The following is a 15,153-nucleotide window of genomic DNA, read 5'->3' on the forward strand; positions in this document are numbered from 1 at the left end:
CCCTGAAGAAGCACCCGCAGACAGAGCAGGACTGCCAATGCTCTGATCTAGAGCTGGAAATTTCTCTGATCACCACAAATACAGAGGCAGAGAAATTATCTCATTAAAATAATTTGCTGTCACACTGTGAAGGTAAATGTACTTTTAATTGCCTTGAAAAATGCCAGGCATTTTTTTTTTTTTTTTAATACACTCCATGCCCAGCATGGACACCCACACAGGGCTTGAACTCAGGACGCTGCGATCAAGACCTGAGCAGAGATCAAGAGCCAGACGCTAAACTGACTAAGCCAGGTCCACACCCCAATGCCAGTCATTTTTAAGGTGATTATTCCTTACGCGTCCAACTGACCCTTTTGTATTTTACCGTTAAGTAGCATCCCTGCCAAAGCAAATCTTGTATGCTACAGGTGGCCGGGAGGAGATCGTCTGAGTTTTAGCCCCAACTGTCCTGCCTCTCTGAGAGTCCTCCCAGACTGCGTGGGCACCCCAGCTAGGAGGTTGGACCGCCACCTGGAGGAGGGGAGCCGGGAGACTTATGCATGGGAGCCCCTCACACCAGCCCTGGGAAGGCCAGTAACATCCCTCGGGGCCATGAAGTCCTCCCAGCCACACCCGACCTGGAGCCCTCACCAAACACCCAGGAGCCGGTGAAGGAGAATCCGCACATGCTGAGGGCCCAGGGGAGCTCAGCCCACTCTGTGTGGACCCCAGAGCCCTCCATTTATCACATTTTCCTCAAGGTTCCACGACTCTAACAGCCCAGAAGGTAAAAGGAAGCAGAAGAAGCACTAAGAAGCAAAGCGCAAATGATTTGAGATTCACCTGCCATAACATATACCCCAGAGCGCATTTGTGGCAAAGCCAATGGAGATCCTCGTGGTCCACGCTGAGCAGAGAAGCGCCATCTAACCAGGCTTGTGAGAAAAATACACAGGCGGGCACGTGGACCGTCCAGTGCCTGCCTGTCCTTCAAGGTCCCATCTCCAGCAGCCGGTCTTACGTGATTCTGAGAGGCAGCGTGCAAGGGGGTGAAGGGGTCCTGGGGTCCCTGAGAGGAGCAGTGACCTGGTCCTGTACGTTCAGCCCTGAGGTCATCCACGCACACGGCGGCGCAGCTGGGTAGAGCAGTGACGGAGAGCAGAGGGACACGGTCCCCCATGTCACTCTCGTCCTGGGCACTTTTGCCCCAGGGCGTCCTCTAAACCGTTGAGGCCATCAAAGCCTCAGCCGTGCCATATAAGCACGTACTGGCACAGACCTTCCCAGGATGGGTAAGGCGGGTCACAACACTTCGACTCATCCAGGAAACAATCAACATGAAGGCTTTTGAACGCCATTCGAAGCAGCAGAAAGCAAGCAGAGATCATGAGCGCGCACAGCCTGGCCTCGGCCCCTGGCCGGAACCTGGCGTCCCAGGACCGCTCCTGCGGCAACCCTGCTCCCGAGCCGCGGTCCCGATGCGCGCGCGTCCAGCTGCGCCACGCCAGCGCCCACCTGGGCCCTTCTGGTCTTGCCCTTCTCTCCCCGCTCTCCACCCCACCTCCCTTCTCGCGGCACAACTTCTTGCTCCTCCACACAACTCCCAAACTTGGTTTTTTCCTTTCTTTCCAGAAGGCACGAGCCTGAGGGTTAGACTTGCTGTGGTCCGCCACCTCCTAGCTGTGCAAACCTCAGGCAAGCTTTTCACCTCTTGGGGCCCAGGCTCCTTGGACAGGGTAACAGCTCTTCTGGAAAGATCCAGAAATCCGTCAGTGCGCTGGCACATGTAAGAAACAGGCACGGTCTGTGGTCATAAAACAAGTATGTTCAGCATTACCCGAAATAGAGTACAGGTGTGGCTGACATAGCTAATTAGTTCCGATCTGAAGGTGAAGTCATTTGGCAAACACTTGAAAATTGCAGCTCTGCAGCTCACCTCCCACCCCGCCCCCAAATCCGAATCAGGGCGGAGATGTCAGATGGATTTCACTCTGAGAACCTCAGACTCGTACCCTAGGATCAGCAGGGCCATCAGGCCTGACAGCCGACGTCTGGGGTGCCTCCTGGGGGCCGCACACACGCACACAGCCGGGAATGCCTCCCTGTCACACAGGGACAAGCCCTGGGGGTGGCCTGCGAGCAGGGGGGCTGCCAGGCGGTGGGGGGTCAGGCGGTGAGTGCACTGGGTAGCACCGCTGAGCATCTCTGGGCTTGAGTGAGGACTGCCCGTCGTGTCCTGGGCTTGCTGCCTGCAGGGAGCGCCCCTCTCCTCTGCTTCCACGGGCCCCCAGGGGATGGGGGGCAGCCAGAGAGCCATCTGCCTTCTCAGCAGCACCAGCAGGTCTGCCCTGTGTCGAGGGCCACCTGCTCTCTCATAGCGGATACCTGCTTCCAAGCACTTTCTGTGCCCTAACCGAGCCCTGTCTGCACCCGGTCCCGTGGGACCAAGGCCAGACCACTCGGGTTCTCTGAGCCTCATTCACTTCCCATATGCACTGAGGATCATCTGAGTACTGACCTCTTGAGGTCAATGCGAAAACAGGAGCTCAGCATCTGGAGACCGTCTCCTAGGAAATAATACCTGTCACCAGCCTCCCTATCATCAGCAGAACTCCCCAAACGCACCAGAAATGGGCAGGGGCAGAGAAACATTCCATGGACGGGGAAACGGATCCCAGAACCCACCCGGCCCGAGAGTCCTTGAGTCTGGGAATCCCACAGTGGTTGTGGCACAAACCCCAATGCTTTGGGGAACGTGAGGGTGACAAACGTGCAGACCAGCATAACACCACACGCAAGTAGGAACTGCAGAACCAGGAAGCGTGCGCTCTGCCCAAGGGGCTTCAAACCCAATCATTTCAGACATAATGCTAGCCAAAACAAACAAACAAACATAGAAATTATGCTGAGAGCCTCAATCCAGGCTGAGGGCCACGAGGGTGACACGGGCTCTCTACAGGACACTGCATAGATCCCCCGTGGACCACAATCAGAGTGGGTGACGGAGATGCAGTTAGGGGTTACACGTGTGGTGGGGAACCCCCTACGTCCCCAGGAGCTAGTCTGTGGGCCGACACCCCACCTGCTGAGGGCCATCTCCTCCGGTCGCTGGGCTAAGGGACGCGGGCTGTCAGCCACCCCTCCCCGCTGCCATCTCACTGCCTTGTGGCTCCTTGCTGACCCCCTGCTGGCCCCACACAAACGCTCACATGGTCACTCACTGTCACCTTTCTCAGTCTTGCGGCCCCTGTGCCGGAGCGGATGGCGTCCATCAGGGCCTGCCTGGCTTCGGCGGGGTTGCCTGAGCTGGACCTGGCCGCCGTCCTGGATGTGGAGGGAGCCTGGGTGGCTGGAGGGGGTGGGGGCGGGGCGGGCAGGGGCTGAAGGCCAAGGTCACGGAGTCCTGGCGGCTCTGATGACTGCTCGGCGTCCCGGAAGCTCCGCAGCTCCTCAGAGGCGAAGGATGACACCTGGAGATGACATGGTTCAATGACAAGGTCCCTGAGGGCCTTCTGGAGGGGCCACCCGCCCACGGCCTCACTTAGCCTGCAGCAAGCCCGGGAGGTGTGCGAGCTCGCTGCCTGAGTTCCCCAGCCGGCGACGGATGGCGGGGCGCGGGGTGGCTGCCGGGCCTTCCCGAGAACTCCCTGACCTCCTGCCTCGCCTTGGCAGATGAGGACAGACCCGGAGGCCGTCCACACCACTCTGACCAGTTGTCGGGGAGTAAAATACTCATCACGCGGTTCCTCGGATTCTGCGACCGGAAGCTGGAGGACGCGGTCCTGCCCCTCAGCTCCGGCCCTCCCGGGCTCCCGAGGCCGTGCCAGATCAGCGCGAGGACCAGCAAATTTGCCCCCAAGGAGAGACAGCCCTGTAGCCACGCTGGGTGCCCGAGAACTCGGGAAACGCTCCGTGCCAGGTGGGCAGGTGGGAAGGGAGGTGGACAGCTCCCGGGTGCCTGGCCCCTCCCACGCAAGGGCTGCCCCTCTGCGCCAGCCTCAGCGGTCCTGGGCTGCCCACCCTGGGGGTGGCTTAGCAGAAGCTTAGGACACGGGAGGGCTGCCCCGGCTTCTGCGGCACCCACGTGGGGCGCTCTGGGGAGTGGCTGTGCGCAGCCATCCCGCCACGGAAGGCCTTTCTCTTACCTTCCGCAGGCTGCAGGCACCGCTGTGCCCTCGGATGGCGGACAGCAGTGCGGAGCGCTCGCCCACTGTCTCCGTGTAGGACGGCTTCCTGGGCCCTCCCTCGGAGGTGTCTGCTGCAATCTAGAATATTCAGTGTCGACACACGTCACCCGGAAGGAGAAATGCTAAGTAGGACAGCCTCAGAGCAAAAGCACTACCTGTCAGTTGAGGGCTCTAGGATGGATTATACAGCCCCGTGTTAGAAGGAAGAAGGAAGAATGTTTTTGCACGGAACCGTGGTGAGTTAGGATTGCATATTGACCTGAGAGCATCTAACAAGCAAAGGGCAGGTGTGCGGGCTCCCAGTTACGGGGGCTGGCTTTCTGCTCTTCTGACAGTGCTCTGCCTCAGTTCCTCATCTATAAAACGAAGCAGATGGCTCCCAGTGCGGAGCGTTGGTGCTGAGTGCCTGGCTAGGGAGGGAGTGTCCTAAACTGTCCCTATTGCTACTCAACAAGAACAGTATGAGCGGCCGGAGATGCAGGAACGTCAGGCAGGAATGGTCCTCGCCTGAGTCATCCCTGACTCACTCCTTCGTTCACGAACCGGTCAGGGATGATCCACCCTACCTCTCCGCTCCCGTGGGCCCAAGATGTGGACACTTTACTGTCGACATCTTTCCCCAGGGGAGTCAGGGGCTTAAAGGCAGTGGGGACAACCCCAAACCCGTTTTTGTCTCTTTCGTGGTCCTAAATACTCTAAGGCAGTGAGAAGAAGAAAACTCCTGGTGGAAATTAAACCCGAGCATCCAGCTCATTGGTCCGCTAGCCCCACCCCTCCCCCGGGCCCCCTGAGGATCTCTGTGGGTGTGGAAGATGTGCCTATGCCCTAAAGGCAGGTGCCTGGCCATTCACCTTGCGAAGCCTGTCCTTCCCCCCCGCCGAGTGGATGGCTTCCATGAGAGCGCTGTGCAGCGACGTGTCTTTTGGTGCTGGCCTCTGGACCACGGGTCGGAATTTCTTCTTTGGCCCAAAGATGCTGGGGGGCAGCATACCGTCGGTCTCGTGTACATCTGCGCAGGACAAACTGGGCTTTTCCTCCTGTTGTAGGGGCTCCTGTCCGGCATGGTTATTCGTGCTGGACCCTCTCGGAGACTGAGGAGGCTCGGTGTGGATGGGGCCCCACCTGGAGCCATTCACCAGGGTCCTGCCAGGAGTCTGATCATCTCCCGAGCGGGCGGGTGGGCGATTTGTACCATCCAGCGTGCATGTGGGGGCAGATGCTGAGCTGGTCCTGGGGTTGCTGGTGCTTTGCTTTCCACTGAGGCTCCAGCTCTGTGTCACGTGATCCCTCTGGGAAGCCGTGACCGGCGGGACATGGGGACTTCTGTGGACACCAACAGGACAGTCTTGAGCAGACAGCTTCCCAGGAGGGCTGCTGACCTGCGCTCTGGGCTGGGCTCCTACTGCCGAGCCTTCCTCATCGGTACGGGAGCGTGTGTCTGAGTACGGGCTGGGGGCTGTACCATCTCTCCTAGCGGGAGGCTGTCCAGCCAGCTCTGGCGCTCCGCCTTCCCGGGTCTCCTCGGCATGGCCTTGCTTCCTCCCCATGCCGGTGTGGGCTTTCTGCGGCCCTATCCGCTTGGCAATGGCAGAGGCCACGTACTGACTGGATGTTCTTCTCTGAGGCTTGAGAAATGGGACTTCCGTGGCGTTCCCTGCTGGCACTTTGATGTGACAAGGGGCAGCCGTGGGTGGCCGGCTTCTGCCTTCCTCCAGATGTCTCCCCTCTTCTTGGTGGGCAGACTGCTGTGGGGGTGACGTCACTTTGGGGTCTGGGAAGGTGGGCTCTGCTCGGAGTCTGTTTTCTTGAGGCTGTGGCTTCGCTGGCGTGGCGGGAGCGGGGGTCCTGGCGGAGCCCTCTGTGGGCTGGCCAGAGTGTTTCTCTAGAGAATTGGACCTCCAGAATTCTTTGACTTTTCCAATGGGTTGGGTTTCCAAGTCGAGGGCAGACGGCGACAGGGCTATGGTCTTGCCCCCGTTGGCGTGGGGACTCACCAGATTCCCTAGCTCGTCAATCTTAATGGCACCCGTTGAGAGCGAGACTCCTCTGTCGTAACACCTCATCTCTGATTTCGGAGGGACAATTTTATACGTCGTGAGGCCATATTTAAGTCCAAAACTTCCCCCTGGGTTTTGGCCCCGTTGATACCAGGATGGCGGTGCTGAGCCACTACTACCCTCACCTTCCTTGTCCCTCACTGGCTGTAACCTCGCCATCTTGCTGGCCTGCATCTTCCCACCGAGAGCAGAGCCAGGCTCCTCGCCGCTCAGCCTTGCATCTGGGCCGTGCGTGTGAAACGCTGCAGAAGTCACCTTGGGCTCCATCTTATTCAGATTCACAGCCTCACAGGGGTCGGACGAGGCGGGTTTGCGTTCTTCCCCGATGTCGTGGGGAGGAGCGGGTGCGTTGGGCACTTCTGTCCTCCTTCCGTGCTGCTGGTTGTTCTCCTCCTGACGTGGCGTTGGGGGGGCTCCCTTGCCCACGATGCCCCCCAGGTCAAAAGAACCAGCATTGTTGTTTCGATTAGAAGACAACCCCGAATCCACAGGGTCATCTGAAACCTCCCCGATGAAGGTGACTGGGATTGTGTCTTCATCACACTCGGGGACGGTGGCCTCTGGCATGCAGTGAGGGGACGCGCCATTCATGGAGCCGGTCGGCAGGCTGCTGCAGGCTTCAGGGCTCTCTTCCAGTTCTGCAAAGAAGGACAAACACAGGTCACAGATTGGCATCGCTGGCATGATTCCCAAGCCAATTACTTAGTGTAATCACACCCTGGCTTTGATTTTCCTGAGGTTATTTTTGGGTAAGTTATTTACATACATTTAAAGTGCCATTCCAATTCGTCACCTGCACATGCCTGGGGCCCGAGTCTTAACTCTGATGCCTCGATGGAGGAGCTCTTTGCACAGCCGTGATGTCTCAAGGTAAGGCATTCAGGTACCACACTTTGCCAACATCCTTGGCTTAACAAACTGCATCTGTAAATCTGAGCCCCCTGGAAACGCTGTCTCAGTGCAGAACACGGAGGTGAGTTTTGGGTTTTGACCTTCGGCTTACGTGTGTTCTTCAGAAGCACCACAAACCGCACGGGGTGATGTGCTCACGCCTTAACGTCTTGAGAGGCAGATGACTAACTGGGCACCTCAGAATTAGCCCTAAGGGATGCAGCCGCTCACGTGGTCACAGCTAGAGGGACACAGGACGACCGATTTAGCCTTTTCAACTCTGTCCAGCACACCTTCTGAGGACAGAAGGCTGACAAGTGAGTAGACTATGGATCAGCTCTGCAGTCTGTCTCGTTCTGGTTTTTGTTTGAAGGCACGGCCAACACCTACTTTCTAGATTACTGTCAGCGTGTGCCTTTGTTTGAAAGATTCCTTGGTTGTCTACTGAGATCATCTGCATCTGCTTTGGCCTCAGAGTATCATCTCCCCAAAACCTATCTGTACAATAGCAAGCGCTCCACCATAAACGGGTTCATGGCTGAGGCGGTGTGTACTGAATTTCCCTTTGAGATATGCCAAACGTCAGCAAGCAAAGGGGTGGAAGTCTTAGGGAACCTGTTTGCCTCTGTCACCCAGTGTTTCCCAAGCTCGTTTGGGGACTGGAGAACTTCGGTTCCTTAATGTGTGTAGAATCCCTCCTAACGTGCAAAATCAGTTCCATCCAGAGCATCTGAGCAGCTATTCGCATGTCTCCACAGTACTGTTTGCAGCCCCGATGGAAAGAAATCTCCAGAGCTGTGCTCACTGGCCCGCCCCTCACACCCAGGCTTTCTTCAGACAGAACTGGGTTTCTCCCACCGAACTTTCCTTCATGGAGCCACGCCAAGCATGGCCAGAAAAAAACAACCACCAGAGACTACCGCCACACAACGTAACACTATAGCCAGATGGAGGGTTGCGCTCACCTTCCAGCTCCTCGTCCAGTTCCTCAAGGGTTTTCTGGAACTGCCCGGTGAGAAACAGGTCTTCATCACCACTGGAGGTTATAGTGGCTTCAGGTCTAGCGAAGACCAGAGAGAAAGGAAGGGCATTCATTTCTCTTATTCTTTGTTTCTCTACTCTTTTCTGGAAGTACCCGAGGAAGGCACAACACACAGCCAAGTTCATGCAGTTCTGTACTCACGGGGTCCTGCTGGCCTCAGGGCTGCTGGGACACAGTCCAGGCGTGTGTGCATGCGTGTATGTGTGTGTGTGCATGCGCACGCATGTGTGACCGGTAGCAACAATTACAATAGCAGGGACAGTGATAACTGTCCCCCCAAGATTGGACCAAGCACCTCCCAGGGAGGGCTGCCCCTGTCGTTCTGTTCCAGGTACAGCCTGCACACCCCAGGCTCCAGGCACAGGGCTTCTGCACAAATTATCTTGTTATAACCCTTACAAGCAATTTTAAGGCAGGTAGTATTCTCGTTGTTTACAGATAGGAAACCAGGTGCGGAGAGACTAATGGATCCGCCCAAGGTCATGTGGGCTCCAAACCCTGGGGGGAGGGGGGCAGCCACGTCGTGTGTCCAGAGGCACACTGTGGCCCCCGCCACCTGGACATCTAGGAAGATGTCAACTCGCCTGCTGAGGGGAGCCGGAACTCGCCTTATTTGCGTCACGCGGACAATAGCATCCACAGGACGTCTAATGCCAAAACAATTTCAATGCAGCCTTTGCAAGGGCTCTTGTCTCTGTTCTCACTGCATAGAGAACAGAGACATGTCGAGGGCAATTGTCTAGCTTCAGTGAAAGCTGAAGGTCTTTTCCGCTGATTGTTAAAATTGAGGACCAATTTCCATCCTTGCTACTCAAGCCCAGATAATGATGCATGAAATATGCTTTCCACAATCCTCACTTACGTAGCAGAGTTTGTGTTCTGATAAATGAGTCTTTCTTACTTGGTGGCTGTGTCCTTTTGGGAGCCAGGAAGCGGCTTCCAGATTAGTCTCAGCTAATGTCCTCTGACAAGCCAGACAAAAGGGGCTGGTTGTGTGTGCCTGTGGCCAATTAATGAGGACCAAACAGAGCAAAGGCTCCCTTTCCTACTGCTGTTGCTTGGACTGTAATTGGATGCATTTTCTTAAAGTTGTGGTTTTCTCTTTCATGGACCGTGATGGTTTAAGCACATTTAATTTACATAGTTAACAAAATATGTGGCAGAGAAAAAGGATGCATTTTCAGTTTTCGAAACTGAAAATGGTACTTTTATACTGCTTACTCTTCATTTGGGATGCTTAAAGCCCAGCTAAACAAAATTCTGCATGCACTTCTGCTTCAAAGTACTTGCTCTTACTTCAAAGCATGCTAAACCACATCGCTCTATGAGAACAGTGATATTAATGAGAGTTAAAAAGCAGTTTAAAGTAAAAATCCCACTAATGCTCTTGTTTTATAAATGTTAAACTAGAAACAAGTCATTGCAAGCTGATGAAATGCGGTGAAGCTGAGACCCTCACACTTGTTGCTACCGGAAAGGAATGGAAATGCACATCGAGAAACAAAAACATCGCTTTAACTTTGTAAGAACTTTGGTTCACGAGTCTCCTTTGGTAATTTGTCTTAAGAAAATGATCCTATAGCAAGCAAAACAGAAACACAACAATGTTTGTCGAATTTATGAGAGGAATTAAAAAATATCCAGCAACACTGCATGCTGATTTCAAAGGGTGCTAAAACCAGTCGATTTTGAACCTGGAGTCTATGTGGAGACGAAGATCAATACTTACAGCAGCATGTTATGTGAAGAAATCAAGACATATGCACAGGAGGAACATGATGATCTAGAAACAGCACACACCCATGGTCGAGGGCGGTAGAAATTTAGACAACCACCACCAACCACTGGGATTTGTTGAAATGAATGAACTACAGCGAGTATTTTATCCTCTTTGTCTTGACGTATGCTCGTTTTGGTACAAAATAGCTTGAAGGATAGGCAATTTTTTATATATTTTAAAAGATTTTATGTATTAGGGAGAGAGACAGCAGGGAGAGAGAGAATCCCAAGCCGACTCCACACTGAGTGCGGAGCCCGACGTGGGGCTCGATTCCACGACACTGAGATCATGACCTGAGCTGAGATCAAGAGTTGGACACTTAATGGACTGAGCCGCCCAGGCCCCCCTGATAGGCAATATTTTAAATGGCCAAATTTTAAAATAATCCCTTGGGCCCTTCAGACCATGAATGAGGACTCTTTTTTTGCAAAGTAGTTTACATTTTTGTGATACAATGCATGATTTGCACCGTCCATTATGTTTACAATTTTATTTTGTTATCAGTGCTTACCGACCCCAGTGAGTAGCTGTCAGCCTGACGACCACAGAGGGTGGCGGAGACAAGGACTTCACCATCTTCCTCAGGGCCAGGCCCCAGCCTGAGCTGCCCCCTAAAAAGCCATCAGTAGCCAAACCCCAAGGGCTTGGGGCTCCTCAGTTGTTCCCTATCTTTCCATAGTCTAAGCCTTCTTGCTGAAGTCTGGGGACCCTACACTGAGTGCACTCCCTCCTGCTTCTGCTCTCTTGCGCCCCCTTTCCTCTGCCTGCTTCAGCGACCCCGCGCACCCGGATGCTGTCACTCAGTCCCATTCCACCTCTACCCGCCTCGCACCTCACATGGCCCTCTGACCAGATTCTCCGGTGTGGGCCTGGTTTGTTGGGGCCCCGCCTGCCCAAGGGGACAGAGTGGACACATGATGGGAGCCTCCAGCCTGGGAGGGAGGGTCTGTCCAGGGTCCTTGGTTGGGCTGTTGTTCCCAAGGCTGCTGACCCACTTGGGCCCCTGCAGCTGACTCCTCTCATGATACAATGCAGAGGGGTCCCTGTGCTCTGGGCCCTGGGCTCCTCGCCAATGGATTTTTTTGGCAAAAGTCAAAGCTAACATCAACGTATCTATTTTGCTGGGCAACGTAAAATTTCGCGGGGGAGAGATTTAGCGATATCTGCTTTTCCTTCCTCATCCACCGCTATCTACTTGCCCCCAAAGGGTTAGCCATGGATTGTGACTATTCCTCTGTCCCTGCAAAAACCAGTCCGAAGCACTTCGTCCCTGAGCTTGGAGGCCAGCATTCTGTGGGCTTAGCAGGAGAGCCCACGATGTGTCCCTGGAGTCGATAGCTGGCAAGAAGCGTCCGCTTCTTTGTAGCTGAAAGTAAACGCGCACAGATGTTCCTCTCCCGGGCACCTTCCGCACCCCCAACGTACACCCCAGTCTTCAGATAGGTTTCATGTTGACAGTCTGTTTTGGCCTAAGACCAAGAAAAACGAAGAGCAAACAAACACAGCGCGGACATTCTGATACCGGGTTGTACACGCTGAATAAACATGACCAGCAGCATTTTCTCACACCGAGTGTGGCCGCAGAGAACACAGCTTGCAGCCACTGCTGTGTCTGGCGTGAGGGATGCAGGGCAGGGGGCGAGGGCATCAGGGTGACCGAGCCCCCCATCTGGCCCATGGCATGGCCTCACCAGCTTCTAGTGAAAGGACACTTGGGAGCAGTCGTGTCAAATCAGCCCTCGGATAAACAGGTTTTGGTTTTTTGTTGTCATTTTATATGACAAAGAGTAAAAGAGCATGGGCTGATTCTGATCCATTCAGGCCTGTGAGGTCATTTCTCTCTCTCTCTCTTTTCTAAGATTTTATTTATTTATTTGAGATAGAGAGAGAAAGCAGGAGCAGGGGGAGGGCCAGAGGGAGAGGGAGAAGCAGACTCCCCGCTGAGTAGGGAGCCTGACACGGGGCTCAATCCCAGGACCCTGAGACCATGACCTGAGCCGAAGGCAGACGCTTAACCGACTGAGCCACCCACGCGCCCCGGTCATTTCTCTTTTTGATGTAGCTAAAAGAGTTTTCTTTAAGTAATTTATCCAACAGCAGAATAAAAAAAAAAAAAAAAGTGTGAGGGGAAAATAAAATGTCCCTTTCAGGTAGTGATTCAATTTGCTGATGACAACCAAACCGACTCATGCATTTTCAAAACAGTTACTCGATCAACGAAGAAAAGCAGCTTGGGAAAATCTACAGTTGATGACAGTCATATGTGCTCAACTTCCCAGCCCATTTACAAGCGCTCCTGTTTTTACAGAGCCTCAGAGTTCTAGAATCATCGTGTCCCCTGAAAATAGAATAGGAGCCACACGTGTAATTTAAAATCTCGTGGTCAAAAAAAAAAAGAAAAATAGGTGAGATTAATTTTAATTAAGTACTTTATTTGACTTCACTTTTATTACACCTTAATTAGTATACTTGATTTAACCCAATACTTAAGCCACATTATTATCATCATTATGTATCATCATGTAATTAATATGAAGAGCTCTTTTCTTCACCCCAAAGTCTGTGTCTTCTACACTCACAGCACATCTGCATTTGGGTCAGCCGCCTGGCAAGGGCTCAGCCGCCAAACATGGCCAGAGCTCCTGTATGGAGCAACACAGTTCTGCAAGATCTGGCGTGCTGGGTCTGTATGTATGCATGTATGTATTTTTGGAGTGGTTTTTAAACGCTCCTTTGCAAACATAGTTACAAAGTATCTGGGTTCTAGGATGTATTAAGTGTTTCTAAGTGCTCTCGGGTCACAAAGTTCTAGGGTTCTAGAAGGTGGGAGATGCTTCTAAGCGCTGCTGGTCACAGAGTTGCTGAGGTTGCAGAGTCCTGGGACCCCCCCGCCCCAGTCCGGCACCAGCCAGTGGAAAGGCATGACCCCGTCTCTTCCAGCCCCTCTGCTGCACCACACACCCTCAGTTCCTCGACGTGACCAGAAACTCATGCCCTACAGGGTCCCACAGGTCTCACTGCTAATGTCCTCATGCCTACCACCTGCTGTCAACCGGGGCTGAGACGGACTTGGGGACGGCAGAGGATGGGGTTGAGGGGCCATGGCAGGCAAGACCGGGGGGCTCCCTTCTCCTGAAGCTGCACCTTCTTTCCTTTGTGGCTCTAACCCTGCTTTCAGTGGGGCCCTACCATTAACGAACACAGCCCGAAACCCACTTATCCAACCTCTCATCTATTCTGCCTGGATGTTTCCCAAAGGCACCCCGGAATTTAGAGTCCCACGATGTTGATACTCTGACAGATACACTGTCTGATTACAGCAAGACTGTCTTCGGGATTCATAGGCTTAGAAATAACACACGTTCCACTGTGACGCCCCCTCGGGTGGGTAGGAGGCAAAGTCCTCTCTGTTTTCTCCCCTTATCACACACAAATGTACATAGACACATTTAGTTTCTTTCTGAAGGCGCTATGAAGTTTAAAGAGGCGGGTGATCAGAGAAAGATACAAAGCATACAAATCAACAACTAACAACACCAGCTGTCAGTTTTTGAAGGCTGCCAACATGTCAGGCACTATTCTAAGGGGGAGAGGTCCTCCATCTCTCCGCGTACTAAGGAATTCGATACGCAGTCAGGTCGCTGGCCCAAGAGCGTAGTCGCCACCAATGAGCAGACATGACCCCAGGCAGTCTTGATTCAGGACTTTTTACTCCTCTCGTGGACTTGTTCTTTAAGTTTGAGGAATGTTGGCCCAGGCCATACACCAACGGGAGATGCATCTGGGAGGAGATGCTTAAACAAATGTAGGTCCCAGTGGAATGACTCCTGCCCTGGGTGGAGCTGCACACGGGGCCACTCTCAGGTGTCCCCAAAATAAGGGGCGCCCATCACCTGTGCATCTGTGCTGTTCCTGTGCTCTTGGGCTGAATTCTTCCCTGAGCTTGTTCACTGGCTGCGCTAAGTTTAGAGGAAAATGCTGGGAATGTGTTGTCCCAAGTTTGCGTTGAGCTCACAGACTTATTTTGCAACAGAAGATGATAATTGGATCCAACCGAACGACTTGATGGAAAACATATCATTTGCAGATCACAGAGCACAAACGGTATTCCAATTATTACCAAGCACTCACATTTGCTCTTTTTAGAAAACTGGTTATTTATTCTTTAATTCAAAACCCTGGCTCGCAGGGCATTCGGGGGAGCCCAGCCAATGGGGTCACTGAAGAGGTGGTGGCCATAGCAGCCCGAGCGGAGCCTCTAAATCAACGGCAGGGGACAGAGCCGTTGAACTTTGCCACTGGGCTGAATAGTTTCAGAAGGATGCCTTCAGCTGAGGCCAACCCGCCAGGAGCCCTGGAGGAAATCGCACTTGGCCTCCAATTTGTCAGTGTGGGCCCTGAGGCAACCCTAGCCAAAGTTGTTCAGATGGCTTTGATGTCTACAGGGTGCAGAGAAAGGAGAAATAGCCAAGCAAACAGGGACCTAACTCCGCAGGGCTTACAAACTTGGGTCTTCTCACTCAGGTCACAGAGGGTCTTGCACTGTTCCCACCAGTACTCCGTGAATACCTGAGTAACAGAAGGCTGGCAAAAGGATAGGGTCCTCCGGCAAAGCAGAAAACCACAAACGCTCCCTTTCTTCCTGGGGACTGGCCCCAGAGTGCAGATGCTACAAGCTGATGATGTGGGGGTTGGCTGAGAGTGTGAGGGACGGCTTTGCCACCTCTCAGAATGCACCCCCAGCCAGAGGGAGGGTGCCTTCTGCTTTGCCCTAGCCTCCAGGGCCTGGCCTTCAGAGGATGGACTGGTCTCACGGCCACGGTCATGCCCCGATCATTGCCGCTGGCCACACAAGAAGAACATCCTTTCTTACCACAGAAACTAGGTATCAGAATCCCACAGGGCAGAGCCAGGAGGGTGGATCTGGGGACCAGCAGTCGGCACTGAGAACAGGGGTGCCATCTCCTTGGAGAAGAGGTGAGGTACGTGCTTCAGGGGCACATACAAAGTGCTGAGTGAGTGCTGGTGCCAGGCCTGTGTTTGCCCTGCCTGCCCCCCTCCCCCCACCCCGGGGGTGCAGAATGTCAGGAAACCTGCTCTACCTTACTGTTTCTCTCAAACCCTGTTGAACGCAGGATGCTCCTGTGCAGTGTTCTGAAATGGGTCTTCTGTCCAAGAGGCTGAGCTCAAGGCCACAGCTCTGTGAACAGAGGT

The 15,153-nt window shown here is 53.8% G+C and overlaps 1 protein-coding gene across 1 annotated transcript in view; it reads right to left on the reverse strand.

The window, feature by feature from the left end:
* Positions 1 to 493: 493 nt before the first annotated feature.
* COBL (cordon-bleu WH2 repeat protein) overlaps positions 494 to 15,153 on the reverse strand; it is a 180,434-nt gene continuing 165,774 nt past the window's right edge. Inside the window, exons 12-17 of the mRNA XM_088018680.1 lie at positions 8,083 to 8,177; positions 5,021 to 6,864; positions 4,128 to 4,247; positions 3,204 to 3,452; positions 1,081 to 1,201; positions 494 to 513 (exon numbers count right to left, since the gene is read on the reverse strand). Coding sequence (XP_087874806.1) covers positions 494 to 513; positions 1,081 to 1,201; positions 3,204 to 3,452; positions 4,128 to 4,247; positions 5,021 to 6,864; positions 8,083 to 8,177 — 2,449 coding nt within the window. The remainder of the gene's footprint in view (positions 514 to 1,080; positions 1,202 to 3,203; positions 3,453 to 4,127; positions 4,248 to 5,020; positions 6,865 to 8,082; positions 8,178 to 15,153) is intronic.

The sequence above is a fragment of the Eumetopias jubatus genome, unplaced genomic scaffold, assembly GCF_037043125.1.
Source record: "Eumetopias jubatus isolate StellerSeaLion01/CBP00866 unplaced genomic scaffold, mEumJub1_p1.0 scaffold_14, whole genome shotgun sequence".
NCBI lineage: Eukaryota > Metazoa > Chordata > Mammalia > Carnivora > Otariidae > Eumetopias > Eumetopias jubatus.